Raw genomic sequence first — 27,414 nt, 5'->3', positions numbered from 1 at the left:
AAACCGCAATGGCTCCCCATCTGATATGACGTGTACACACTGATTATGCATAATTTGACAAAACAAAACAAAATAGTTAATTCTGATTCGACACCTTTTTGCCATTAGCCCGCGGCTATTGGACAAGAGCTTTCGGGATGAGTCCATTTCACCTGCCTCTCACACGACGTCACAAAACCGCTAAAACTTACCGCGTCAAAGAAACGCGTACGCGTTAAAGATGTATTCATATGCCGAACAAAACTGAATTTTCTTCTGAATAGCCGCAGGCTGCCCCGTTCCGAAAGTAATAAATGATGGCTGCCGCCGATGGCTCCGGCACTGGCTACTCGTCCCTGCCGGAGAGAATGGGTTTATTTGCGTGCAATGAAACTTTTTGCGTGGCCGTGTAACGTTTTCCAGAACTTTCGGCACGTTTACGATCTCGTTCTGCCAACTCTTCTTTGCTGAGGATTCGTTTTAGCGTCATTCTTAAGCGTCCGTTGCATGCCGCCGCGATTGTCGACGAGCCACCGCAAGCTGAGCAAGAGAAAGTGGACCAATCGCAGACGCCGGCACCACCCTCTTCATCTGGTTATCGATATTCAGTGCAGTGGCTCGGCCCCATCGAATCCCTCTCCACTTGACCATGCTCCTCGCCTCTTGTGAGCCAATTAGATAAGACAAGCCGCTCATTGCAGACAATGTTATTCGTTTTTCAAGCAAACAAAAGTGGCCTCCTATAAACAAGGGGAGCATATGATTGGTTTGTTCAGACAACCCTGCGGGTGACCGCCCGATGCTTGCGTCGGCGGTTACGCAAATTTGACGTCAGGAGATTGGAATAAAAACATATTGGAATACTTTTACGTTATACGGCCCCATGTCTATATTATTGCAAAGACCGCTGTTTCCTTTTGCGAAACATTGTAGGCCTTGTTTTGAGTGCTCCGTTTCGAGGGTTCGAAAGACATTTCGCAATGTCCTGGCGTTCGGAATGGGAGCGTGATGTGCATTATCTTTTAGTTGCAGTTCTAGCAATCGGCCAGCGCCTGGGTAGTGGACGCTTTGGTGGAGGCCCTAAGCAGGACTACGTCCTTACGACGGCTGGCCGTGATGGGTGGCATCTCGACCAGCGATGCGCGGCGCCTCCTGCGAGCAGCCCACGACTGCCCCTCGCTTGAAGAGCTAACTTACGAGATATTCGCGTTCGGCCGAACGCACTTCAACCGCGGAAAGGTCTTGTTGCCGCGGGCTGCACACGTCGCCACAGTCAGGAGGTAAGTGATGGAAGATCTCCACTGATCACGCAATGTCACCATTCTTTTCCGCCAGAACTTACGAAAGGCGCAAGAGTCCAGTGCCAGCTAAATGACACGTACAATTGCCTGAGGCATGCGCACTCCTGCCCTGTCGTCAATCAGCTTACCCGAGCCACACTGAAAAACATCTGCTGGATCGATACACTTGCTATCAAGCACTGCGTGCGATTTTTCTCATAGAACCGCAATGTTATTTACGCTTGCCTAATTTGAACTCGACAGTTAATAACTACGCACGAGGACTAGCGTTTGTTGGCATAAAATCATCATCATCATCATCAGCCTGGTTACGCCCACTGCAGGGCAAAGGCCTCTCCCATATTTCTCGAACAACCCCGGTCATGTACTAATTGTGGCCACGCCGTCACTGCAAACTTTTTAATCTCATCCGCCCACCTAACTTTCTGCCGCCCACTGCTACGCTTCCCTTCCCTTGGGATCCAGTCGGTAACCCTTAATGACCATCGGTTATCTTCCCTCCTCATTACATGTCCTGCCCATGCCCATTTCTTTTTCTTGATTTCAACTAAGATGTCATTAACTCGCGTTTGTTCCCTGACCCAATCTGCTCTTTTCTTATCCCTTAACGTTACACCTATCATTCTTCTTTCCATTCTGGCATAAAATATTTCATCCTAAACAAAGCGCAGTGAGCGTTCTCGAAAGGTCGAAGTACGCTAAGTGGTGTTTGCCGTAATTTCCGCCAGTTTATTGCTATGATGTCGCTGTTATCGTTTTTAAGGACTCTGAAAAGCCATGCAAAACGATAGCTTTAAAGGGACACTAAAGTGAAAAATTATTTCTTCTGCCTCAGTAAATTACCGTTCTTCAACACCAAAAACACCACTCTTACAACGATAACACGTTTGGTAAGCCAGAAAAAGCGCAAGAACGAAATACGGGTGGCGACGCCTACTTAAGTTCCCGCACATGGGGGCTGTGACGTCTTGGATTTTGATGGCATTTTCTAGGGCCTACTAATTATATATAGCGGTGCCGATTGACTACATTGTCTTTTAAAGGAACCAAATATTAAACATGGCAAGTTTCCGGAACCTTTGTTCAGCCAACGCGGCATAAATGTGAAAACATACTTGGGAATCCCTGGCGTCACGCTGACGTACCGGCGCTGCGGTTTCGGCACGAAATTCGAATACTGCTACTTGGACCTTAATTTTCTCATCTAATAATCAAACTATTTTTTTTAAATGACTGCCTGAAGGGTTCGCAAACATTGCTTCATTAGTGTAAACTGATTTATTGTTTCGCTTTAGTGTCCATTTAAGAAAGGTGCCTCTATTTCAAAACTGTTGTTGCGACCAGTTTATTTGGTTTAGCTGAGCTCTGTTTGAGCTGCTGCCTTGTTAGCCGTTAGCTGGTCCGTCCGCATTTGGACCTCATTTTTCAGCAAAGTGTTTGTAGCTGCCCGTAAGATATTGGAAAACGCCATGTCCATATGGGTAAATATCCGAATCTTAGCAGCGTGTTCATTTGAGCTGGATGATATACCTTGTCCCACAACACATTTTTTTTTTTACGGTGCAACACAGGCCAAAAGAAAGACGCACAGGTCACAATGCTCGTTAGGAGAAAAGTCCTTTTACAGGATGAGAAGTAGCGCTCCTTGATAGCCTGCTGCATAAAATGTGTTGAATTCTTCTTATCGGCACATTTCGCCAATGCAATTTGTCTATACAGGAACCGTATTGATGACGATCGGTAGCGGGTACTTGAGGGCTGCAAGCATCAGCGACTGTCCAGTGTGCATTCTTTTTGTGTCCTGTCCCCAAATCGCGTCGGTATAACCATCTCGAGGGCTGCCTTTTCGAGGCATTAAATTAAATACTCTAGGTCAGTAGTACTTTTCAGCTGCTGTGATGTTTCTTGCACAGCCTCCCCTAGGAACTCCCCTGAGGGTGGAGTATGCGCGGGAACCTGCAGTGCACACTATAGCCGGAAAATTTGCCTGCTTTTAGAACGATAGCTCTACTACTGGTACAAATCCAGAAAACGTCTGGTTTCGTAAATCTGAGCTTAAAGCTAAGCCAAAGCCAAACTGGAACTTACTCCCGTACTCAGAAATGTAGCTTAGCGTGAAGCCCACGTTTCACTTTATTTAATGACGCCTGTCATGAACGCACCAGAGGAAATGCTATGAGTGTCATAGGCGCGTTCACACCAGACGTCATTTATATCAAGTCAAGCATGGGCGCCAACTTAAGATGCATTTCTGAATACGGGGGATTCACTGTCACTACCTGTGGCTGCTGCGTACGCCGCGTGGGCGCCCATACCTTGAAAGTGATCTACGATGTGTGCAAAGTGCGCCGAATCCTGGTACCTTTGTATGCGCTGTGCTTTCGACGCTCAGTGCCCGTTGAGGCGGGACGAAGAATGAAGGTCAATTCGCTCGCTGCTGCTGCTGCACCGCGTAGCGTCTTGTGGTGCGATTTGTAGATGCGGGGTAGTTGCTCAGAGCACCGAGCAGCGTAAGTGTACTATCCAAAGTAAAAAAGATCACGCTGTCGCTCGACAAACTTGGGTTGACCACATTCGACCACGGCATAGTTTCATTTAATGGCGTCCTCTGTCACATGAATGCCGAGATTAACTATCAACTTAGCCGAATCAGACATCACTGCACCTTGTTTGCTCACTTCTTTCACATCTAGAAATATGAGCGAACTTTGAAGTCTCGGTATTGCTCCTTATTCAAATATCAGCCGTACTAAATTAGGCCCCTTCTAGCTACAAAGCAATGGATAACGTCCAAGCCTCTCATATAGACTGTATGCTTGAACCTTGATTGACCCTTCTCGCGGAGCAGTTTGTTCTAGAGAAACGAGATGGAGCTTTCGGCGGCGCACCGCAGGTCGCCTCAGCGACAGCCCACCATATTCGAGGACAACTTTTCTTGACTATGAAGCGAAGGCTACGGAAACTAAGTGTGCCTCTTTCACCGCTGCTGGAAGTAGTCTCGCAGTTTTGTTCACGTTTTCTTATGTGGGAAATAAACAACAATATTATTTTTGTTATTTACAGGACATAAGTTGAAACGATACGTAACATTCAGCACGTTTTTCACATTCATTAAACGCAATATGGCCCACATGTCTTATGGTGAGTGTTTGTCGCTTGCCGTCCCGCCAATTAACTCCCCTGGGAGGCTGTTGACCTACGTTAGCTACAAGACTGTGGAATCACACACACACACACACACACACACACACACACACACACACACACACACACACCCACACACACACACACACACACACACACACACACACACACACACACGCACGTACGCACACACGCACGCATGCACACACACACACACGCCCGCACGCACGGACACACACACGCACACACACACGCACACACACACACACGCGTGCACGCACGGACACACACGCACACACACACACATACACACGCACGCACGCACACACACACACACATTGGCATATTAACGAATGAAATGAATCTGTGTAGCCAAGTTAGGAGACCATTGCTGCGACTGTCCGTACGTGTTACCGGCATTTCGAGACGTACGGCTTTCTTCTAGGATACAAACATTCGTTCATCCGCGAACATTGTATCACTAACTTTCAAAGAAAGTGCCTCAGCTCCGTATCGTCGGCAAGAGTGAGTACCACTCGTTAAACAATGTTCAAGGGGAGTAGCGCCGCTTCCTGGCATAGTACGTTTCGCGCACAGTACTTACACACTTTATGCCAACTAGCACGGACTCAAACACCCATTCTATTGCCAACGTGTCAGTAGTTGAATGGGCGCACACTTGAATACATGCGCACTATATAAGCACAATAAATAACGGACTACATCGATAGCGCATGCATGGTCGAAGCTGAATGTTTTGTGATGGTCCACAAGATTAAGCCAGTCACTTGTGAAAATACAACCTTGCTACAAGGTATTGAATGTACAAAATGGCTACGTTTCAAGCCTTGCGCGCAGCAAGAACAAATCTATCGAAACTGAGCAAACCCTCAGGCGATTAGGCAGAAATAGTGAGATAGTGACCACAGCAAGGAAGTTTACTGAGTCAGAAATGGGAGAAGCAGCTACTTCAAGATATTTAAGAAATAGATCCCGAAGAGCAAACCACACTAATCCTGATTAAATTCATGAGCAGAAAGTTTGGATAGCTTCGAATACATATTTGGCCTCGCTTTTAAAACAAGCACCACATACGCTGCTCGCCCCATTTGGACATAGCTTAATCAGTTTGTAAAGCACTTTTTCATGTTCCCTGAAGCTGTGGCCAAAGCTTCATGTCGTCCACCTTGTCGCCGTCTACGATATCTCCCGAAACAGAGGTTTACTAAGCCGCACCAGCACCGTACACACTCATTGTAAACGCGGAGGTGACGGAGGCAGTCGAGGCAAGCAATGGACGCATCACCATGTGATCAAACATGGCAGCGCCCACGCGATCGCCGCGAAAAGAGTCGATATCTAAGATAAAGCCTAGCTCCTCAAGACAATACCTGCAGACTTAAGTCATGGAGTACGTTGTTAGCAAAGTGCCGCGTGTGTTTACTTGCTTAAGAAATGGTCACGGCCAGCTCCCAGCTTCACGTTTTCCCCGTTGTGGAGAGTGTGCACAAGATGTGCTAAAAAACTGCAGTTACATGTAATGCACACTTCTTAGAGGCTCTTGAATATTGCCTACAAGGCGATGTCCTTATGTGGGAGTTTTTGTATTGACAATTACATTTGTGTATGACTTCAATCAAGTCGGCGGTGTTGAACGCTTAATTCCAACCAAGCTTTGTAGGATATGTTCTAAACGCTTCTGCAAAGAATGCACTCTAAATTCAGTGAACACTTCTAACGCTTCACCGTTTATATCAGAGACTTGATAAGTTCCAAGCTTTATGCGTAAGCCCTTAGCAGAAGAAGTAGAAATCGCGTGGTCAAAAAGCTCGAACAGCAATACATGGAAGACAGAAAATGTGCTTTATTGTTTTAGTGACATCTTTCCGCCATTTCCCGTCCTATCGTATTTCGTACCTCGTTATTATTGATCACCATTCAAAGACACTGTTTATTTATGCACCAGATGAACATCAGTAGGGAGAACCATATTTAGGTCATTTGCCTAATAATTGCATAAGAAAACTTACCTTCGAATCTAGCAGAGTGCGTTTGTCGACGGGGTCACGTCGAATGGCACGTTCGCCGTTTATACTACTATCAGTATCTTGAGCAAACGAGAACACGCTGGTTTTCGAAACGCTAGTGTTATTTCCATGACAGTTGGGCACGCAGCAGCGACCCCTACTGCGTGTTGGTGGTACTGGCAGTTTACTTATACCAACGGAAAAACGCACCACACTATCACGGGACACCACGCGCTGATACGCCCAAATTTCGGAACCACTTACGCGACGCTTGCCGAAACATGACCCGGCGTGGCGAATGAGGCGCTGGCCGAGCAGGACGGTTGCTACTCGGTCGGTAAAAGCGAGGTGACGCCAGAGCTAGGGATGAGCACAGTGTGCAAGCTTTCGGTAGAAACCTACGTAGACTTGGAAAGAGCTACTTCAAAAAAGTGTATCTGCAAAATTAATCCAGTAGCCCAGGCATGATAACTCGATAGACGCGAGCGAAAACGAAATAAATATCACTGCGAATGCTTCAAAGTAAATCTCATAAAGTCATCTTCCTCGTTTCCCAAGCGACGCGAACTCAGTTTATGCCACTTTGCCCAAGCGTCAACGTCAAGGCTCACCTTCCCACGTGGAATTTCGTTGATTCCAACGGGGTTGCGTTATCTGGGACGGGCTGAGGATTGGCGAGTTGATATTTTCGTAGCCTAAATTAATAATATTCCTGTAGCAATTAGCAAAGGCTCGAACCGTGGCACGATCTAGGGAAATGGTTCGAAACCCCGGGCACGAACTAGCGTCGAACGCCATGCAAGGCGGTCTTCAACATGAACATGCCGGAAAGGGAAGAGATTCCGAGTGCCTAGTTCCCATCGCGCGCATGCTTCCGTAGTGTTCGTTGATATCTACTTTTCTTCTGAACTCGTCGAAAGCGTTACATTTGGGTCCCGGAAAAGATCGGCAGCTTATACTGTCATGGTGAAATTTGTCATAAGGAGTATTTTGCAGATTAGAAGTATGCGACATCCTTCTAGTGAGGCCTAATTTTGACCTCTCTTACCGCTTTACAAACCATAAGGCGCACGTAAGCTCTCTCGCTCACTTATTTATTTTATAACATCGCCCGCGTGGTTGCTCAGTGGCGACGGTTTTGCGCTGCTGAGCACGAGGTCGCGGTATCGAATACCGGCCACGGCGGCCGCATTTCGATGGGGGCGAAAACTCCCGTGTACTTAGATTTAGGTGCACGTTAAAAAACCCCAGGTGGTGAAAATTTCCGGGCTCCTCCACTACGGCGTGTCTCATAATCAGAAAGTGGTTTTGGCACGTAAAATTACATAATTTAATTTTTTTTATTTTATTGCCTCCTACGGAAGGCTTTCTGGTCTAAGCAGGAGGGGCAAGATGCACTAACAAATATGCAATGCAAAAGGCTATGGCGCTAATATAAAGTTAGAAAAAAATTAATTCTGAAACAAATGAAACAGCACAAAACAGTAATTTTACCTAGAATGTTCTATTCAGAACGCGAGTTTCAAGTAATTCTGCAGAATCGCGAACCACACGCCCAGAATCGTAAACCTGTTTTATTGAGGCAAAATGTGGCTTTTAGTATTTTCTCATGTTATGGCGTCTTGCTTTTTGAAGTATTAGCACACTTTTCATGAAATACAACCTTAACCAGAGCAGGTTGCTGCAAGCATGCGACTAAATTGTTTTGCGGTGTTCCTGTGTCATAGGTACGGTCGTTTTTGCGTTTGGTCCCTCACCTGCTGGTAATAACAGGACCATTGCTATATTTATATAGTGCTCACATTGTGTGTGGTCACATAATGGTCACATAGTGGACACACACGTCTGTGTGGGGGGGGGGGGGGGGGGTGAGTGCAGCTGCAGGAAAGCAGAAAGAAACATTTATTTTCGACCTTGTCCCGAGGTCCGGCAGAACTGTAAAAACTCAAGACATCCGAATTAAATCTGCTGCTGCTGTAGGTTTCCGAGAGTCGCCCACGGCTACAGTTTTGCCGCCGACGAACATCGACGCAGGTGCGAGCCTCGCGCGGAGCACATGAAGCCCCTCGTGGAAACGTGGAACGCGCTGTCGGCCGAGACGGCGCTGCATCCGCTCGGCCTGCTGCACAGCAGCAGCCTCGACGTGTGCCTGGCGCTGACGGAGGACTGCGCCGACCACGCGGTGGCGCTCTCGCTGGATCTCCAGGGGGGCGTGACGCCGCAGCTCGCGCGACTCTTGGCCGCCTACCTGGCCTCGACGCGAAGCCTGCGGATGCTCAGCGTCATCATGCCCTGCTGGGACCACCTCGAACACACCATTGTCGAGGGCCTCTTCCAGAACAGCAGCATCGTGGAACTCCATCTCGAGAGTACGCTTTAACTGTACATTCTTGTCGCGTGACCATGCTACCAGTTGGCCGCGATATCGTAGCGATGCCTTTCCCCGATGCTGATGCTTTTCGCGTTTTTGAGTGGTCAAGAGACTCTCCACCCAGGACGGAGCGTTGAACGTGGTTGGTAGGAAACAGCAACACTTCAGTTCGGCGAAAGTGTGATGACATTTTGCATCACGCTTTAGAAAAAAAACTTATAAACATTTCTTTGACTCCAGATAAACAAAACTCTCCTACATGGAAATGCCGGATGAACAGAACAAAGTGATCAACTTTGGTTGGCCTTTTATAGGCACAATTTTGACAAACTTCGCTAAACAAAACGCTTTTCATGTGAACTCTGCTTAAACCGGACTGGAACTGACCGCCACTTACTTCGTCGGTGCTTGAACGGCTTTATAAGCCGCGTAAAAAACGTGAGTCCGATAAACACGTAAAATAGGGATGCTAAACATATGTAATATATCACGTAGTTCTGATGGTGTAGCGTCAACGACTGCTATGTGGCAGCGACGCTGCTTAGTTTTCGCGTTCCGCTCCTCTTGATAAAGCCAGAACAAAAGCGAGAGCGCCAGGCGCTCACATAGGCAACGTAAATGGACGTCATGCAAGACGTGATGGGCAGCGAAGTTTCGCATATTAAACTCCTTGTTGTCACGGGTAATGCAGGACTCAAAGAAGATAGCGCTGTCAGATGAACGTGCGCTTTTTGAAGGATCGGATGCGTACATCTCCACAGGAACAAATGAAGAAACTACCGTTTTCGTGGTTGCATCTCCGCAGTGGCAACTTAATTTCGCTTATTATTTACAGTCGATGGTCCTTTTCCGGCAGGCGTATTTGCATTTTTAATTAATAAGGTTTTATATAGCCGCCACGTCGGTGAAGTATAAGTGGTGTTAGATTACACCTGCATACGGGATTAGCCTACTGAACAAGGCTCGCAATATATCGGCCTTGTTACATGAAGGCCTTTACTAGTGTAATGGTCTAATGATCCTGAGTGGTATGACTTGAATAAAAAAATCTAGCCCCTTTGTTTCTCTTCTTGTTCATTCATAACGGCGGTCTCGAATCTAGAAGCCTCGATGCCATCGGATAGAATACGTGGGTTAGAATAGAATACGTAGATACGGTTACGGAGATAGGAATACGGTTAGAATACGTAAATAGAATAAGTGGTTGTTCTTCTAAATTCACGTGTAAACGCGATGCCGCAGAAACAAAGGGGTGTTCTACATCCGCTCGCCATAGCTTTGCCGTCGCCGGCTCTGACACTTAGTCATCATCATCATCATCACCCTGGTTACGCCCACTGCAGGGCAAAGGCCTCTCCCATACTGCTCCAAGAACCCCGGTCATGTACTAATTGTTGCCATGCCGTCCCGGCAAACTTCTTAATCTCATCCGCCCACCTAACCTTCTGCCGCCCCCTGCTACGCTTCCCTTCCCTTGGAATCTAGTCCGTAGCCCTTAATGACCATCGGTTATCCTCCCTCCTCATTACATGTCCTGCCCACGCCCATTTCTTTTTCTTGATTTCAACTAAGATGTCATTAACTCGTGTTTGTTCTCTCACCCAATCTGCTCTTTTCTTATCCCTTAACGTTACACCTATCATTCTCCTTTCCATAGCTCGTTGCGTCGTCCTCAATTTGAGTAGAACCCTTTTCGTAAGCCTCCAGGTTTCTGCCCCGTAGGTGAGTACTGGTAAGATACAGCTATTATACACTTTTCTCTTGAGGGATAATGGCAACCTGCTGTTCATGATCTGAGAATGCCTGCCAAACACACCCCAGCCCATTCTTATTCTTCTGATTATTTCCGTCTCATGATCCGGATCCGCCGTCACTACCTGCCCTAAGTAGATGTATTCCCTTACCACTTCCAGTGCCTCGCTACCTATCGTAAACTGCTGTTCTCTTCCCAGACTGTTAAACATTACTTTAGTTTTCTGCAGATTAATTTTCAGACCCACCCTTCTGCTTTGCCTCTCTAGGTCAGTGAGCATGCATTGCAATTGGTCTCCTGAGTTACTAAGCAAGGCAATATCATCAGCGAATCGCAAATTGCTAAGGTATTCTCCATCAATTTTTATCCCCAATTCTTCCCAATCCAGGTCTCTGAATACGTCCTGTAAACACGCTGCGAATAGCATTGGAGAGATCGTATCTCCCTGTCTGACGCCTTTCTTTATGGAGATTTTGTTGCTTTCTTTATCGAGGACTACGGTGGCTGTGGAGCCGCTATAGATATCATTCAGTATCTTTACATACGGCTCGTCTACACCCTGATTCCGTAACACTTAGTAGTACGCATAAATACCCAAGTTAGTGGACGTTCTGCTGACATCGCTGTAGCACAATTAGTAGGTCATCGCGCCCGTAATGCGAAGCTTGTAAGTTCGGCTCCCATCGGCGACAAGCTATCTCATCATTCACTTTCATTTTCCCTTCATTATTTACTACATTTGCGCTTCAACCTAAGCTAATGACCCGTATACTTTCCTTGGCTTCATTGTCTGCTGGCTTTATATGATCGGTCTTGCATAATGAGGTACGAGTGCCGATTTTGCGCTGTAGGCACGTGAATTCGCATACCGGCACCGTGATTATGGTAAACGTTCTACGCTAGAACTTCGCTGCCCTAATGTAACATACACGCGCATACACACGCACGTTAATTCAAATTCGTGGTTTTGCGCAATATCTTTATTTTTTACAAACTAAATGCTCCCGACCTAGATTCCCTACTCCTTTTCTTGCGGTAACAAGCTTGGAAATTGGGGTCATTTATACTTTTGTTCTGTCCTGCGGCACGTTTTGTGTTGCTGTGCTTGTGTAAAGAGAATACTTGTAGGAATGCAGAGTCTCGTCTCCTTGCAGGAATTAGGATACCCTATTGGAGCGTTTAGTATGTATTCCCATAATATTATGTGTTATCCGTACAATTCTTATGAAAGCTTGACGAAATTTGTCTGAAATCTACAACAATTCTGATTTGCATGGAAATCACACACAATTTTTTGAATGACTTAAAGTGCGTCCTCGCTTGCAGAAGTAAGCTCGCGCAAGGCTACGCGCGCCGCGAAATGCGCCTTCGCGGCGAGAATTCTCGGCCGCCCGAGGATGTGTCTCGAACCCATTTTTTCGCGGCGTCGCGTTTCCGCAAACCCCAGCGAGCCAATCACAGGCGCCGAAGTCGTCACGTGGGCGGTGAAGTCAATGCTCTTGCCGTGAAGTCGACGGCGCGCGCTCCGTAGGGTGCCTCGATGCGCGCGCTCGCCTCCGCGCGCGCACATCGAGTCACCCTAGCGCTCCGTGCCCGAGAAGCCGGGGACGAACAACAACATAAACGCGCCGGGATTCTCGCGGGATCCCGCGGCCTTTCGGGAGAGGTGCAGAACTCTCGTCTGCCCGCCGCTCTCCGCGACCGCGCAGTGGTGTGGCCTTCGCAACGCGGCGCGCGCTTACGTCCTTAACTGAGGGCGTACCTTTAACGTTCAAATACGGAAATGCTTCACCACACGTTTGTACGCCTGGACTAGAGTGCTGTCAACGCGTGTTCTGACAGATTTTCATGACCTACCTATTGCTTGTCACTTCTGACCTTGGTGTTTATCTATTTACACAACAAGCGCGCCGGCGTATAGCTGCCTCTTATTTATTTTTAGAACTCGCATTTGTGCTTCTTCAGAAATGTTATGTGACCCTTGCCGTATAAGCGAGTAAGCGCGTCGCGACTTGATTTTGTTTTAGGACGCAAACTCTTAAGCGCCCGTTTCTGGGTTTAGCGCGTCCGGGCGACGCAATTTCGCCACGAGTCACAACACACACACTCACTACGTGGTCTTGGGAGGCGAGACTCTCCGAACTGGACCTGGCAAGCCAACTGGCGACCCTCGACCCGGCCCGGCGAGCCGCGATCGCCAGTGGAGCCCTGTCAGAGGGAACCACCCAGGAATAAACCGCGCAAGGGTTTCTACAATAATAAAGTTTCTCCTCCTCCTCCTCCTCGGCGTCTCACGGGGTAACCGCGCAAACGCGCTCATGCCGCTGCTCGCGCGTTCGTCGTGGTCTTCTTCCACAGCTGTCTCCGATGCCGCTCATTATGCCAGCGTTCCCATATTGCCCCTCCCTCTTCAAAATGCGCTGAAAGCACGGGCCCACTCCTAGTCAGTGCGCTGATTTCGGTCTCAAAATTGTTGCCTCAATATATTGCTAAATGAAAACAGGTATGCAGCTGAGCTCAAATTTAACATTAGGAAGTATAGCAATCGTCGGGCATTATCTTTAAAAAACAAACGAGCTTTAAAAATTTCTGAATAGGATTTATATACTGAAATGAATTTTATAAAGATTACATAATACGCTTTTGCTGATCTGAAAGCGCGCGCCAACTTCAAATAACTCCGACGAGTGTGTAGTCCCAAGCATTTTTTGAACGCTTCCTTTGTTGTGTGGAACACATACTATTCAGCTAATAATTTAGCATCTTGAGAGTTTTAGACGTTATGTAACTTCGTGGACACGGTATACGGCAGTGCCCGTTTATTTTACCATATATGTCAGCAGAGCTTCCGTTTGATTGTATACGTGAGTATTTCTGAAAAGTGCGAACCTCCCGCCATTGGCAGAATTCGTCAATTGACGGAGATCTGTAGGGAACCTAGAAAGCCAGCTCATATTTTTATACGGGGTCCATTATGAACGTAATGCGCATTTTATTAGAATAGATTTATTGACCGGGCCTGTACAAATGGGTAAAATTCTTCGATATACTCTCCCCCTGCATCAATACCCTTGCGGAGACGTGTCTGCCACGCCTGGAAGGCACCCTGAAAGTCCTCGACAGGAATGTCTCTCAGGATCGAACACTGTAAAATGCTTTTGGATATTTTCCACGGTCTCCCAATGCTTTCCTTTCAGCGCTCTCTTCAGTCGGGGAAACAAAAAAGAGTCGGGCGGGGCGAAGTAAGGACTGTAAGGGGGATGGGGGCCCACCGGGGTGTTGCTCCGGGCCAAGAAGTTGGTAATGATGAAGGACGTGTGGCTGGTGGCATTGTCATGGTGGAGCTTGACCGTGTCTTTGATGTCAGCCCTCACACGCGCGACCCGGTGTTTCAATTTCTTGAGCACCTCCATGTGAAAGGCTGAGCAGACAGTTTCTCCCTGCGGTGCATACACAAAATGGCCGATTCCTCGGGCGTCAACGAAGACAATGAGCATCGTTTTGAGGCGAGACTTGTTCATTCGCGCTGGGGGATGATTTCGTGTGCCACTGGATGCTCTGCCTTTTCGATTGGTAGTCGTACTCGATCATGCAGGATTCGTCTCCGGTTTCGACAGAGTTAAGAAAGTCCGGCTCATTTTGAATCAAATCCAACAATTTTCGACAGCGCAAAACTCGATGTTCTTTCTGATATTCCGTCAACACTTTCGGCACAAGCTTCGTGCAGACCTTGCACATTGTTAGGAATGGCCTGCCGTGGTGGGAACATTTTCTCAGCCAGCTGCATCTGCGAGCGTTGCGAGCTTCCCCGAAGAGAACCATGGAAGCCTATCACAATTGCTGCGGTGACTCATATCGTAGGGACCTCGAGGTGCCACTTCAACACCCCTTCGTCTCCAATGTGACTAAACGCTATCGGCGGACCAACTATTGTTACTGTACCCACCACCGCCGACCTAGTCTGCTGACACAACGTGGCGACTTCAGGTGAAAGGCAGCTCTGTAATTTAGAGGCGTCAGACAAGGGACAACCGATGGCCACGGTGGCTGGTCAGCTCGGGAAACCAACGCGCCTTTCAAGACTCAAGATAATGGGCAAGCGGCGGGTCGATTCCGTTGACGCTTGACGCTGCTAATCGGCAGTGAAAACTGCGTACGTGTGTGTGTAAACCGGCCAGCAGAGAGGCGGCTTGTTTACGATGTCGTCGGACGTTTTGCCTCACCTTGGGATCTAGCGAACACGAAGTGTTTAAAAACGGCTGTTTGTCGGCTACTAGGTGTGCTCGTCGTCATGCTCTGTGCTCGTCAATGTACTCGTGAGCTGTGTGCTCATCTGCTGTATGCTTCATCTTGCGGGCTGCATTTGGGAGTCACGCTAGACTGTGTAAATGTATCCCATGTTCAAATGTAAATGCTGTAAATAAACCCTGCTTGCCTAGTCCTGTCGCCCCAAGTTCCTCCGATCGTCCTACAAGCCCGTCTCCAAATCTTACATCTGGATGGCAGCGGTGAGATCGGCCTACGACTCGGAGACAGCAATGGCAGCTCACGGACATTGGCACATGGTGACCGACCGGTATCCTGATCAAGCTGGAGGCAACTTAGGATTGACCACCTCTTGCAACTGACTGGATACGGCGGAGAAGGACTGGTGATATGGTGCTGATTCAGTGGGTAAGCGTTTGGTTTGGGCTGTAAGATTTACCTTGCTTCAATCTCTCTGTGTTTTTGGATTTCATTTGCTGGGGATTTTTTTTACTTGTATTTTGATTTGCTTGAGTATCGCAGCAAGTATTGTGTGACAGCAGAGCCAAAGGTTAGAGTAGCAACCATGATCCTATTGTGTTTAACGAGAGCTGAACTGTGGTGGTTGTGTGAAGAGATCGAGGTAGACGGAGAGGAGAACTTGACGGAATCAGAGATTCGTAAAGCCATCTTGCAAAGTGGCAATGATTTGAATTCATAGAACAAATGGGCAAACGAATTCTAAGTAAAAGTCAGGAACGGGAATCAATTAGGCAAGAACGCCAAGGGCGTGACCAAAACCGAAAGAGCTTGAAAGGGAAATGGCAGCAGTGAATACACAGATACACGATTTGCAGCAGTTAAACGCACGAAGTCAATAGCGGCTTGAGAAATCTGTAGGCTGGACGCAACAAAAGTGGGCGGAAGTCGATAGCACATTTCAGTCGAAAGCCGAGAGAAGTAGTAGTGCCTGTGAGATTAGCAGCACGTTCATAGGTGAACTCGAAGTGCTAGGAGCTAACGATGCCTTCGTGGCAGAAGAGGCCGTTAAAGGCTGTAGTGAGAGCGACGAGGTGCTGCACGCGCCAACAGAGCACTGTAGATACTGCTAGGCCAGCAGTGAAGGAATTGGTACAGTCACCACGCGTGTGCGTTGCATCTCATGGTAACGAGGTTGTTAGCGAGGTACATGATACTGCGGATCCGACAGACGCGAGCATCCATGTCTAGTCAGATCTGCGTGCCGAAGTAAAGTGCGAGCTGGACGATGCAGTTGAGGGTACTTCGCAGGATTTCGAGCTCCGTAGCTCAAAGGAAGACCACTGCATTGTTCAGGGATCGGTGCAGCTCTCCGCCAGTCTAGGTAGCCAAGATAGGGATGATTTAGTTAAGAATCATTCGGACTGTGCGAGTGAGACAGCGATTGAGACCGACGGGCAGTGCGCAGATGCACAGCGTTAGCTGGGCAATGCAGTAGAGAGCAGTTCGCAAGAGTGCGAGTTGCATAACTCGAGTAAAGCCTGCTGCATTGTTCCGGAGTCGCTTGAGCTGTCCACCAGTCGAGGCAAAGAGAGAGTCGACCTAAATGAAAATCACTCAGAATGTGCGGATAAGAGACCGATCCGGGCCGACAAAATGTGTACCGGCCAGCACGAGGCACGAGAAGAGAAGACTTCAAAGAGAAAGCGCCGTAGAAGGAAGGGCGGTAAAGATCAGACTGCAGTGAGTAGTGCAGCGCCGTCAAGGAAGGCGATAGACGCAAAAAGGCCGGGCGCGAGGAAAAGAAAGGTGCGGTCGTCATTGACGATGTTAGCGCATCAAGCACGTTCGAGCAACCGGTCAAAGAGAGACCCAGAAGCATGTTCTGCACGGATGCGGACAAAGGGCACGGGGCAGTTACGTTCCTCATCGTTCCGTTGTTCTTTCCTGAGTGCAGCATGTAGTGCGAAGAAGCGCAAGGTGGCAGGATGAGACGAGGTGGTAGGGAGTCGCGACGCGGTCAGTCGAGTTAGTGATGAAAGCGTGACCCTAGGACGCACATTGGCCAGAAACTGTAACGTGTTGAAGGAGCTGCTAGTGTGTCGGCCCTTTTGTTGTTCCGGGGTAGCCAGAATAGCTTTCGATCCGCGACCACCTCGGGTACGGCTCAAAAGTATGAGTCAGTCGTAAGTGTTTGGAACGGGATGCCAACAGAGCTTCAATAGAAGTAAAAGCATTGTTTTTTTTATTTTTGAGCGTTGGATAATTTTCGCGACTTGAGACTAAAAATTTCTTTGAAAAAGTAAGGTATGAGCTTTCTTTATGTTTTCGTTTGAGACGCTCCGAGGTTTCAAAGAGGTGTTTTATGCAAACATTTAGTCTCGCGAGGAGTTAATGAGTAGATAGGCTTTATTTTTTTGGGTGTGTGTGAGTAACGTGAAGGTCAAAGTTATCGGTGAGAGGCCTATGGTAAAGTGTATGTGTATTAGTTAACCTTCTTTTTTATGTGTTACTTTATTTTCTAAGGTTAAACGCGTAGGTTTTCAGTAAGTGCGTAATTTGCACTGAAAACCATTCTCGGTTCCTTTAGTGCGTGTCCTGTGTGTACGGAAGGAAGCAGATTTATGACTGGGTTCCTCGTGTGTTTAAGGGCAGCCGTATTCTGACTTCTCTAGTACGCGTGCGTAGAACGAGTTATTAGCAGACGCATTTTTAAGGGTTCTGCGGAGTGCGTAAGTTGCACAAGTTTAGTTGTTCTTTTGAGTTACGTGTCCTGTATGGACTAGAGAAAGATACGTGAGTCAGCGTGACGGAACGTTTGAGTGCGACGCAAGCACGTGTTCGGAATAGGGACCACAAAGCTAGCGCGATTCTGATTATGTACTTGTGAAGTTGGCCAGACTGTTCAGTGGCAACAGTACGTGAGAGAAGTACGCCACTGCGATAGGGTAAGAACAGACTGTTCGTGAAGCTAGGCTGCTTAATTTATGTTCGGGTATTGGTGGTTGACAGCCTTCGGTTTAGTTCTGCGTAAACCTTTGCTCTTGTGCAGCGCGACGGTCAGGTTTGGTCGAACTCAGGCGGAACGTGAACGCTCGCTTACGTGGCACGAAATTTTTGGGGCAATATTTGGGGTTCCCAGTTGAGTGGCTTGCATTGAAATTTTGATAGGAAGCCTGGTGGGTTAACAGCTGATTCCGGGCACGCTGAGCGGTATGGTGTTGCCGGGATCGACTCTTCTGTGTCGGTTATCGTGATATGGTTGAAGGAATTCCAAGTGCTCAGGGATTGCAGAGAGCAAAGCCACCTTCTAGCTCGCCAGCCATTCTCTTCCTGCCCAGCGGTTGTCAGCACTGGCCAGTCGACATTTTCCGGGCCATTGAGGAGCTGTTAGGAATGGCTTGCCGAGATGGCAACATTTTCTTAGCCAGCTGCAGGTGCGAGCGTTGCGATCTTCCCCGAAGAGAACCATGGAAGCCTATCACAATTGCTGTGGTGACTCATTTCGTAGGGACCTCGAGTTGCCGCTTCAACACCCCTTCGTCTCCATTGTGACTAAACGCTATCGGCGGACCAACTAATGTTACTGTACCCGCCACCGCCAACCTTGCCTCTTGACACACGTGGCGACTTCAGGAGAAAGGCAGCTCTGGAATTTAGAGGCGCCAGACAAGGGACAACCGGTGGCAACGGTGCCTGGTCAGCTCGGGAAACCAACGCGCCTTTCAAGACTCAAGATAATGGGCAAGCGGCGGGTCGACTGCGTTGACGTTTGACGCTGCTAATCGGCAGTGAAAACTGTGCGTACGTGTGTGTGTAAACCGGCCCGCAGAGAGGTGGCTTGTGTACGATGACGTCGAACGTTTTGCCTTACCTAGGGATCAAGGGAACACGAAGTGTTTAGAAATGGCTGTTTGTCGGCTGCTAGGTGTGCTCGTCGTCGTGCTCTGTGCTCGTCAGTGTACTTGTGAGCTGTGTGCTCGTCTACTGTATGCTTCGTTTTGCGGGCTCCATTTGGGAGTCACGCTAGACTGTGTAAATGAATCCCATGTTCAAATGTAAATACTGTAAATAAATCCTGTTCGCCTAGTCCTGTCGCCCCAAGTTCCTTCGATCGTCCTTCAAACCCGACACCAAATCTTACAATATTTGCAGATCCTCGGTCACTATCGGTCAGTCGGAGTCAATTGCGACCGGCTGCGTTGGCAGGACAGAACCCTCGCCAGATTTCCCGACCGGTATTGCCGCGCTGCCAGGGATAGTCGCGTCATAATAAATCACGCGCATTTCTTTCATAATGGACCCTGTACGTTCGCGAGCGTTCGTTTTACCTTCAAAATACTATGCCCATCGGCGTTCGGATGTTTATTGAACTGTCGACCATAACGAAGTTCTACGTTAAAACAAGATTGCCAACTAAACACTACATACTGCTTTTCAGCGGAAAATTATTATCAGCTAAAGTCAACAGTATAAACGTATTGGTCATTGTATCCAACAATATCTACAATAAATACACTAAAACAAAGGAAACATAAAATGTACGATAAATCGGTCGTCTGCATTTTCATAGGCAGGAATGAATTTATGGTCTTTTCAAGTCAAACACGAATTTTTTTTTCAGCGGCAGAAACAGCGCTCATATTTTTTTGTATTGTAGGGCACCAGCGTGGGGCGGTTGAACAACAGCTATATAGAGGGATAGTAGAACCTGGATTGTGTGTATACAAGAGATAGAGGTCGCTAGTGGCTTCAACAAAATCGTAGTCGCCAGCCTTCATACTACTTTTTTAGCATTTGCATAACATAGCCGTTGCCTACAGAAATTGTCCTGAATTTCTCAATGTCCGCGTTGATTATAGGGCCTGCGCAGATTTGTGACCTGAAATTTGAGATGTTCAAGTATTGAAACATTTCGTAATAGAGGCGAGAGAAGAAAGAAAAAGCACAATCATTTGCCTTTCTTTTTTACTTGAACAAAGGTTAAAAATTGGCAGTGCCTGAGCTCGGCTATGCCAGGATACGCAGTGAAAGCATGGTTCGCCTTGGTTAATCTTGATTGCAAGTGCAGGTTAGTCTGGTTCTCTAGCTATGTTGTGGCATTTAGCCAGTCGTTAGGCGCGCTGTTGGTCTGGCGATTATTTTCCTGTTCATCTCGTTCCGATGTCGATTCCAGGCCTCCTCCTGCTTTTCAGAATTGTCGCTGTTCATACTGCCGCCTCAACTGCGGTTGCGGCGCACGCGAGCTCTCCTTTACAATCCTCCGACATGTTGTCAGGCATGCGACACAGCTGGCGAAGCGAGCGGAGGCGAGCGCAACGACGAGGAAGGTGGTGTGACGTCATATCAAACGGCGGAGCGGAAAGGCGCGGCGCTGTGCAGCAGCGGAACACCTCTGGATCGGTGCTACCAGTGGCGCATGCGCACTAGTGACTAGGGGGCGATAGAGAGAGAGAAATATCCGCGGCGAGGCGCGCGTTGTGATGTCATGTGCCTCCTCGGAGCACCGCCACAGCGAAATGACAAGTTTGCGGCCAGTAAAGCTTTCGCTTTAAAACTGCGCTAACGAAACGAGGGTGAACGGAAGGAACACACATTGCACCAGGAGCCACCACCAGAGTAACTGCGCTCGTGCTGTGTTGTGTTTTCCTTCCGCTTGTCCTCATTTCTTTCGGGCAGCTTTAACCATCCTTCAAGTATGAATCAACTAACCTTCAGGAACGTCCTACTGTTTTTTTTTCTGTTTTCTGAGGAACCTTCAATAAAACAAACCCGCACCAACTCGCTCAGCTACCAGCTCCTTTCAAATATTGAATGCCTCTCGGGAGGCTCCCAATACAAAACTGGTGAACTCGAGCTTGCTCGAAAGTCAACGCGGACCTTTCTCGAAAAATTCCTTCGCGTCGAACCTATAAGGACGCGCAAGTGCTCCAGTGTGACGTCACTTCCGCGCAGACTTCGCCTTGGACGACCGAGACGCGGCCGCATTGGGCCGCTGGCTGAGTGGCAACCGGCAACTGCACACCCTGTCTGTTAGCCTGGAGGTCCGCAAGTACGGCACCAGGGTGGTTCCTCCGGGCACCGGGACGCTGCTACGTCGCTGGCCGCGTCGCTGGAGGAGAACTACGCGCTCACGTGCGTCCACGTGGACGGCTATTGGGCGCACATGCCAGCGTGGTGCATCATCAAAAATGCGGTGAGCACGCGACAAGTTGGCGACAGCAGTTTTTCTTCGTCGACCACGCGCAACTGCGCTTGTCGCTTTTATGCGAAGCATATTACGAGAGCTCGACCCAGCTCCTCAGGCGCGGCGGTGTCTCCTTCAATACCACGTGACACCGTGACGTCACGACAGAGGAGAAACGGGGCTCCAACTCGCGCCGTCGCTCGCGCCGTCGCGGCGGTATATAAGCAGCTGCGCTTGCCTCTGCTAGACACTCACGAGGTGAGATGCCTCCTGGAGACAGAGCTGCTCGTTGGAATGAGAAGCAAAGGTTGCGGCGTGCTGCAGAGACGGATTTTTTAGGTGGCTTTGGCTCAACTCTTGCAAGATGGGCTGGGTGGGAATTGAACCAGGGTCTCCGGAGTGTGAGACGGAGACGCTACCACTGAGCCACGAGTACGATGCTTCAAAGCGGTACAAAAGCGCCTCTAGTGAATGCAGTGTTGCCTTAGAAACGAGCTGTTTCTAAGGCTCAGGCGTGCGTCGCTTGCTCAGGCGCACATTTCGTTGCCGCGCCGAACGCTGCGTTGCTCGACGCTCACCGCGTCCAATGCGGGGCGCGTAGTCGCTGCGCCGTAGCCCATTGTCTTACACCCCTTGGCGGGTCGACGGGAACGCTGTCGCGTTCCGCTCTAGAAGGCGAAGCAGAGTAACGCATGAGTTGTTTCTTCGTCTAGCCGAACGAAATATAGCCAAGCAACAGCAGTTCACCAGGCTAAACAGTGGTTCAACAACTAAAATAAAGGCTAGTATGCTTCGCATCCTGGGCTTAACCTTACCTAAGCCACAGCCCTTTTTTAGCAAACGTAGCATATATGTGTCATCTGCGTTGACGTTTCTTTGAGTAGCACGCGCGCCGGGATGCAACAAAGCGTAGCAAGGTATCGCAAAAGAGAGAGAGCAAGAAGCCGGCCTTTCCTTTTCTTTACTGAAAGCGTCGGCTTACCGCTTCCTACGGGAGACACACTAGTGGATACACCTTGCGAACTCACCGTCTATAATTCGTAGATTCAAATAGGTGCTTAACGTAAATAATGAAAAAAAAGTTCATCAGCGTTATTATGTTCATTATTCAATTAAGCATTTTGATCTTACGTAGAAGTAATTTAGATCAAAGTGCAGAATTTTGGGGTGCGATCTTGTACGCGTTCCAAAATAGAACGCAGGCGGTTCGTTCCACCGAGCCAAATACGATTCGTCAATTTGAACCGTGCCGAACGCCATCACGTCAATTGTGACGTGATATCTGCTGTCAATCATTCCGTGTCGTCTGCTAACCGACGAACGGAACGGGACATACCGCCTATTTCGTGACGTAAAGAATGAACCGCCTCCGTTCCAATTTGGAACGCGTACAAGATCGCACCCCTGTTGTCTGCTGCAAGCAATTTTTAAAACTTTGGTGTGCCCAAAAACAGACAAGTTATATAACTCGGTATACTTGATTGTGGTACGAAATACATTCCGTGAAAAGCGGACAGAAAAAAGAAAACATCGAAGCGCCTTGAAGGAAATCGAAGCACCTACTTGCAAAACAAGTCCCTTTCACCCCATGTAACGTACGTCGTAGCCCCACCTGGTCCATACTGTTTTGTCGGACTGTGTACATATTTCAGTCAAGTTCCTATAAACTTCCCTGTTATCTTAATATACATGAACGGAATAACTTGCCAGAAAAAAACCCACAAAAATTATTACAAGTTTTACACCTCCTCTAATCTAGTTTGGACACATTGAAAACATTGTGTACGAAATATACTTTGAGGCGGTTCTCGTGCAACATCATGGTCACTTTTCGTTTTGTTTTTGTACTGCTACGTTAACCACTACGTTGTCATTCTTATTTGAACAATGAAACGCTAATCTTGAGCAGCGATCTTTGTTTTCTTTTCTCGATTCGATGTTGTATATGTATTTTTGTATTAATCACACTGTACGTATATTTTTAGACCTGTTCATTTACACATTGAGCATGTGTTCAAACAGCTTCCAGTTTTGTGCAGGCTCTCAATGGGCGTTAAAGGTCATGTGTCGTGCGAGTCTTAAAGTGAAGTTGAGGATATAATGTGGGGTTTAAAGAAGTGTTTCAAGGTGCTACGTGGAGCGTTTTTTCTTCAGCCCTCTTTCTTTTATAATCATGAGAAGGGGAATGAAGATTTCATTTCATTTCAATTTTATTTCTCACTGTTTAGCGCTTCACTTCTTTTCGAATTTTCTTTCCCAATTCGTGAAAAAATAGTTTTTCGACGCTTTGCTTGCATATTGCATCGACAAACCTGGGGCCCTATAACGTAAAACTATTCCTATATATTTTTATTCCAATCTCCTGACGTGAAATTTGCGTAACCGCCGACGCAAGCATCGGGCGGTCACCCGCAGGGTTGTCTGAACAGACCACTCAACCGCTCTCCTCGTTCATAGGAGGTCACTTTTGTTTGCTTGAAAAACGAATAACATGTTTTCACACCAGCCGAATAACACATAACAATAACACATAACGAATAATATTGCCTACACTGAGCGGCTTGTCTTATCTAATTGGCTCACAAGAGGCGAGGAGCACGTTCAAGCGGAGAAGGATTCGATAACGCCGAGCCACTGCACTGAAAATCGATAACCGGATGAAGAGGGTGGTGGCGGCGTCTGCGATTGGTCCGCTTCCCATTACTTAGCTTGCGGTGGCTCGTCTACAATCGCGGCGGCATTTAACGGAAGCTTACGAATGACACTAAAAGGGATCCTCAGAAAAGAAGGAGTTGGCAGAACTAGGTGGTAAACGTGCCCAAAGTGCTCGAAAACGTCACATGACCACGCAGAAAGCTTTATTACACGCAAATAAATCCATCCTCTCCGACAGATATACGAGTAGCCAGTGCCTGAGCGATAGGCGGCAGCCATCTTTTATTCCTTTCGGAACGGGGCGGCCTGCGGCTATTCAGCAGAAAATTCAGTTTTGTTCGTCATAATAATGCATCTTTATCGCGTACACGTCGCTTTGAGGCGGTGAGTTTTTGCGGTTTTGTGACGTCGCGTGAGAGGCAGGTGAAGTGGGTGCAGTCCGAAAACTTTTTACCAACAGCCAAGGGCTAATGGCGAAGAGGCGTCGAATCAGAAATAACTATTTTTCTTTTGTTCGGTAAAATTATGCATAATCTGTGTGTGCACGTTAAATCAGATGGGGAGTAAGTGCGATTTTCGTGATGTCGCGTGACAGACAGGTGAAATGGGGGTGGTGCAGAAATGTTTTTGACCAATCGCGGAGGGCTGATTTCAGAATTGGAATAGAAAAGTTTGGAATAGCGTTACGTTATAGCGCCCCTGGACTTAAAATTGCTTGGGCCACAATATTCTTTTTTTTCGATAATGAAGCTGAATATATATCGAAGGTAACGCAGGTAGCAGCATTTTCATTTTGAGCGCCAAATAATTTCTTCTTTCATTTAATTTTGCTGTTCGTCTTTGATGCTGTGAACACAGTACTTTATTGTGCTGTAACGTGACAAATAATTGCTCAACTGAGATTCTAGTTGGGGCGCTGCACTCCTCATACATTTCAGTATACATTTCACATAAATGGGGAATTCTATCTATATATTTTCTTTGTTCTTAGAGCAAATAAAGAAAGCAGTTGACTATATTATGAATTACTTGACATATTTAAAATATAGTCGCCTAATTAAGCTTAGAATAGAAAACTTAATTAGCATGAGAAGATTCATGAAATTTGTTCAAGAAATAAATTTATCTCCGTAACCCATGTCTCCCCCGTGAAGTCAAATGACAGTTTCCTATGGCGGTATACGAAAACTACCGGAAAAGGAATTCTAAATTTGTGACCTGGTTCTAAAGTAGGGGCCTTTTAGACTTCTCCAAAAGCTATGGATGCTTCGAAAATTCGATGCTTGGCTTAGGCCTTCTAGGCTGCAAGCAAATAATTGCTTAAGACTGCTCATTACAGTGAAGCAGGTGCATATCCCACCGTATATTCTCTAGTACGCGAAAGACAATAACGTATTCGCGTCAGGCATATCAGTGTCACAGAACTATTCTTTAATCACGCCGTAAAGATTGATATCATAGGTATTAACGTCCCACTACACCTCAACAGCTAAAAGAGACGTGGTTGCTCAGTGGCTATGGTGTCGAGCTGCTGAGCACGAGGTCGCGGGAGGCCACGGCGGCCGCATTTCGATGGGGGCGAAATGCGAAAACACCCGTGCACTTAGATTTAGGTGCATGTTAAAGAAACCCAGGTGGTCGAAATTTGTCGAGCCCTCGACTACGGCGTGCCTCATAATCAGAAAGTGGTTTTGGCACATAAAACCCCGTAATTTTTTTTATTTTTTAAATAGAGACGTCATAGTGGGTGTCGCATGATTAATTTAAACTACAATCTGTTTTTAACGTACATGCAACCCATGGTAGAGCAGTACGTTTGGTGTTGCACCCAACATGATGCTGTCGATGCTGCTCATAATGACATATAAATGTACCAATATCATGGTGAAGACACATCTTAAACAGAGTGCAACAGCTGAATTACAGAGGAGACACCGTTTTAGTGTTTTGTTCTCCTGTGTTCGCGTTGTTGCTCCACTAGCTTCCGCACTAGTCCTTAACTAGGCCGCAGGTACTTTGAGCTTTAGCAATATCGTTTTCTCTCCTTGAACTTATTTAGCAACAGATCAGGCAAATATTAGGAAATGCACGTAATATTGCGCAATATAGAGCATATTTATGCAGTAGGCATTCACCTGCATACTTGCATTGATGATCAAAAGTTACCAGAAACATGGCAGTCATCTTGATTCTCGTTCTCAGAGCTCGTTAGCACCTTTTACGAGTTCTTATCTACTGTGCACGTTGTCGAATAAGTTCAACATTTCCTCAAGAAGCTATACATGTCCAGAAAGGTAGGATGATCTAATTCTATGATCCTGCTAAGCTTCGTTCAAAAAAAGAAGAAAAACTAGCTTCTAGCACTGATGCCTCTCCGACAATAAAAGTCATAGCTGTGTTCGTAGGCCCACCTCCTTTTGGCAATACTGAGAAAATGGTGAGCCGGGACGTGTGCACCATAATTAGGTTTCCGTCTTGTTAGGTTGTAGACTATAATTGTGTTTTTAATCTACCATACTACCCTATTAGGTAGACTACTCAGTACAGTATAATTCTTTTGTTAATTGCAGATCCGGAGGAACTCTGGCTTCCTGCACAAAGCCGCTGCGTTTGTCCTCGGAAGCGAGCTGAGGCGCGCAGCCATTGGCTTTGAGCTCGTCCACTGGCACCCACTTCTGGCGGACATTGTGCAGCGCGCTGGTTCCCTGAGTCAAGAAGAGGCCGAAATGAAAATCATGGAAAGCGTTCAACGAATTTGTCACGAAGTACGTGCAGTGCAACTGATGAATCCACTCGGCAGTGGGCATTTCTTGATAGAGTTTGTTTACCTTATCAACGAGCGCACCGTAGCCTACTCCACCCGAAAGCTCGGATCGCGTGACCGACCAAGCCATAAGCCTCTGGCAAGGCTGTGTGTTAGTGCTAATTTAGTGGTCCGTATTGCTGATGACCTTTGCAATCATGAGTTTGTGCTGGTATTGCTCTTGATAGACGTAATTTTGGTACGCTCCCTTATTCAAGCAAGACAGCGAATAACATACCAAACCTCAATGATTCTAGTGCATCCTATATTTCGCTTTACTGGTATCGGTTCTTTATTTACGTCAGCTTACTATGCTGCATAGTACAGAAAGCGAGCACCGTTAGAAAAGGAATCAAGCCGCCACTGTGAAATAATATCTCGGGTGTAGCACTTCTGTAGAACATTCTTATCGGATAGAGTTGCAATAACCGTTAAGCACTTAGGCGTGGCCACAACGTAACTAGAAGTGCGCTTTACAACCGTCTTCATTACGTGTCGACGCAGTTCTGGCGTCTTGTCGGCATCGTAAGGCCGGAGAAGGAGGGCGGCAACAAAGCAATGACAATAAGCAGCGCCCAAGACCTGAACGCCGAGCAGCTTCAGCTTGGTCGACTCGGCGACGAAGTGCTCGGGCGCATTCGCTCTTTCCTCAAGATCGGTGACGTGGTGGATACAAGGACGGAGGACTTGACGAAAATGCTCACCCCCGAAGAAATAACCGCGAGCATCGTTAAAGCAGCTACCTCTGTTTTTTCTACGAGGACCCATAAATAGTCCCGCAATCCATTGCCCAGTTTGCCTCTCCGATCCAACGTGGGTTATAGGCGGAGCGGCGTGCTAGGTGAAAACAAGTGTCTCGTATTGCTGGAAAAGTGAGAGCTCTTACTCGATGAGCTTTTCTGTCAGCCACAGTTCTACATGCCAGAAAATAAAGGTATATATGTTATGATGATGTGTGTCGTACCTTACG

At 47.5% G+C, this 27,414-nt stretch overlaps 2 protein-coding genes across 2 annotated transcripts in view; both read left to right on the top strand.

The window, feature by feature from the left end:
* Positions 1-1,080, top strand: part of LOC139057001 (uncharacterized) — a 42,808-nt gene extending 41,728 nt beyond the window's left edge. The window contains exon 5 of the mRNA XM_070534805.1: positions 1,006-1,080. Within this exon, the coding sequence (XP_070390906.1) occupies positions 1,006-1,017 (12 nt within the window). The 3' untranslated portion in view covers positions 1,018-1,080. The remainder of the gene's footprint in view (positions 1-1,005) is intronic.
* LOC139057003 (uncharacterized) lies at positions 1,013-27,394 on the top strand. The gene is made up of 5 exons (XM_070534806.1): positions 1,013-1,259; positions 8,486-8,820; positions 20,755-20,995; positions 26,212-26,406; positions 26,949-27,394. The coding sequence occupies exons 1-4, from the start codon at positions 1,096-1,098 to the stop codon at positions 26,270-26,272; spliced, it is 801 nt and encodes a 266-aa protein (XP_070390907.1). The 5' UTR covers positions 1,013-1,095; the 3' UTR covers positions 26,273-26,406; positions 26,949-27,394.
* Positions 27,395-27,414: the final 20 nt, after the last annotated feature.

Source organism: Dermacentor albipictus, chromosome 3, assembly GCF_038994185.2.
Source record: "Dermacentor albipictus isolate Rhodes 1998 colony chromosome 3, USDA_Dalb.pri_finalv2, whole genome shotgun sequence".
Classification (NCBI taxonomy): Eukaryota; Metazoa; Arthropoda; class Arachnida; order Ixodida; family Ixodidae; genus Dermacentor; species Dermacentor albipictus.
This window is presented reverse-complemented; position numbering and strand designations above follow the sequence as displayed.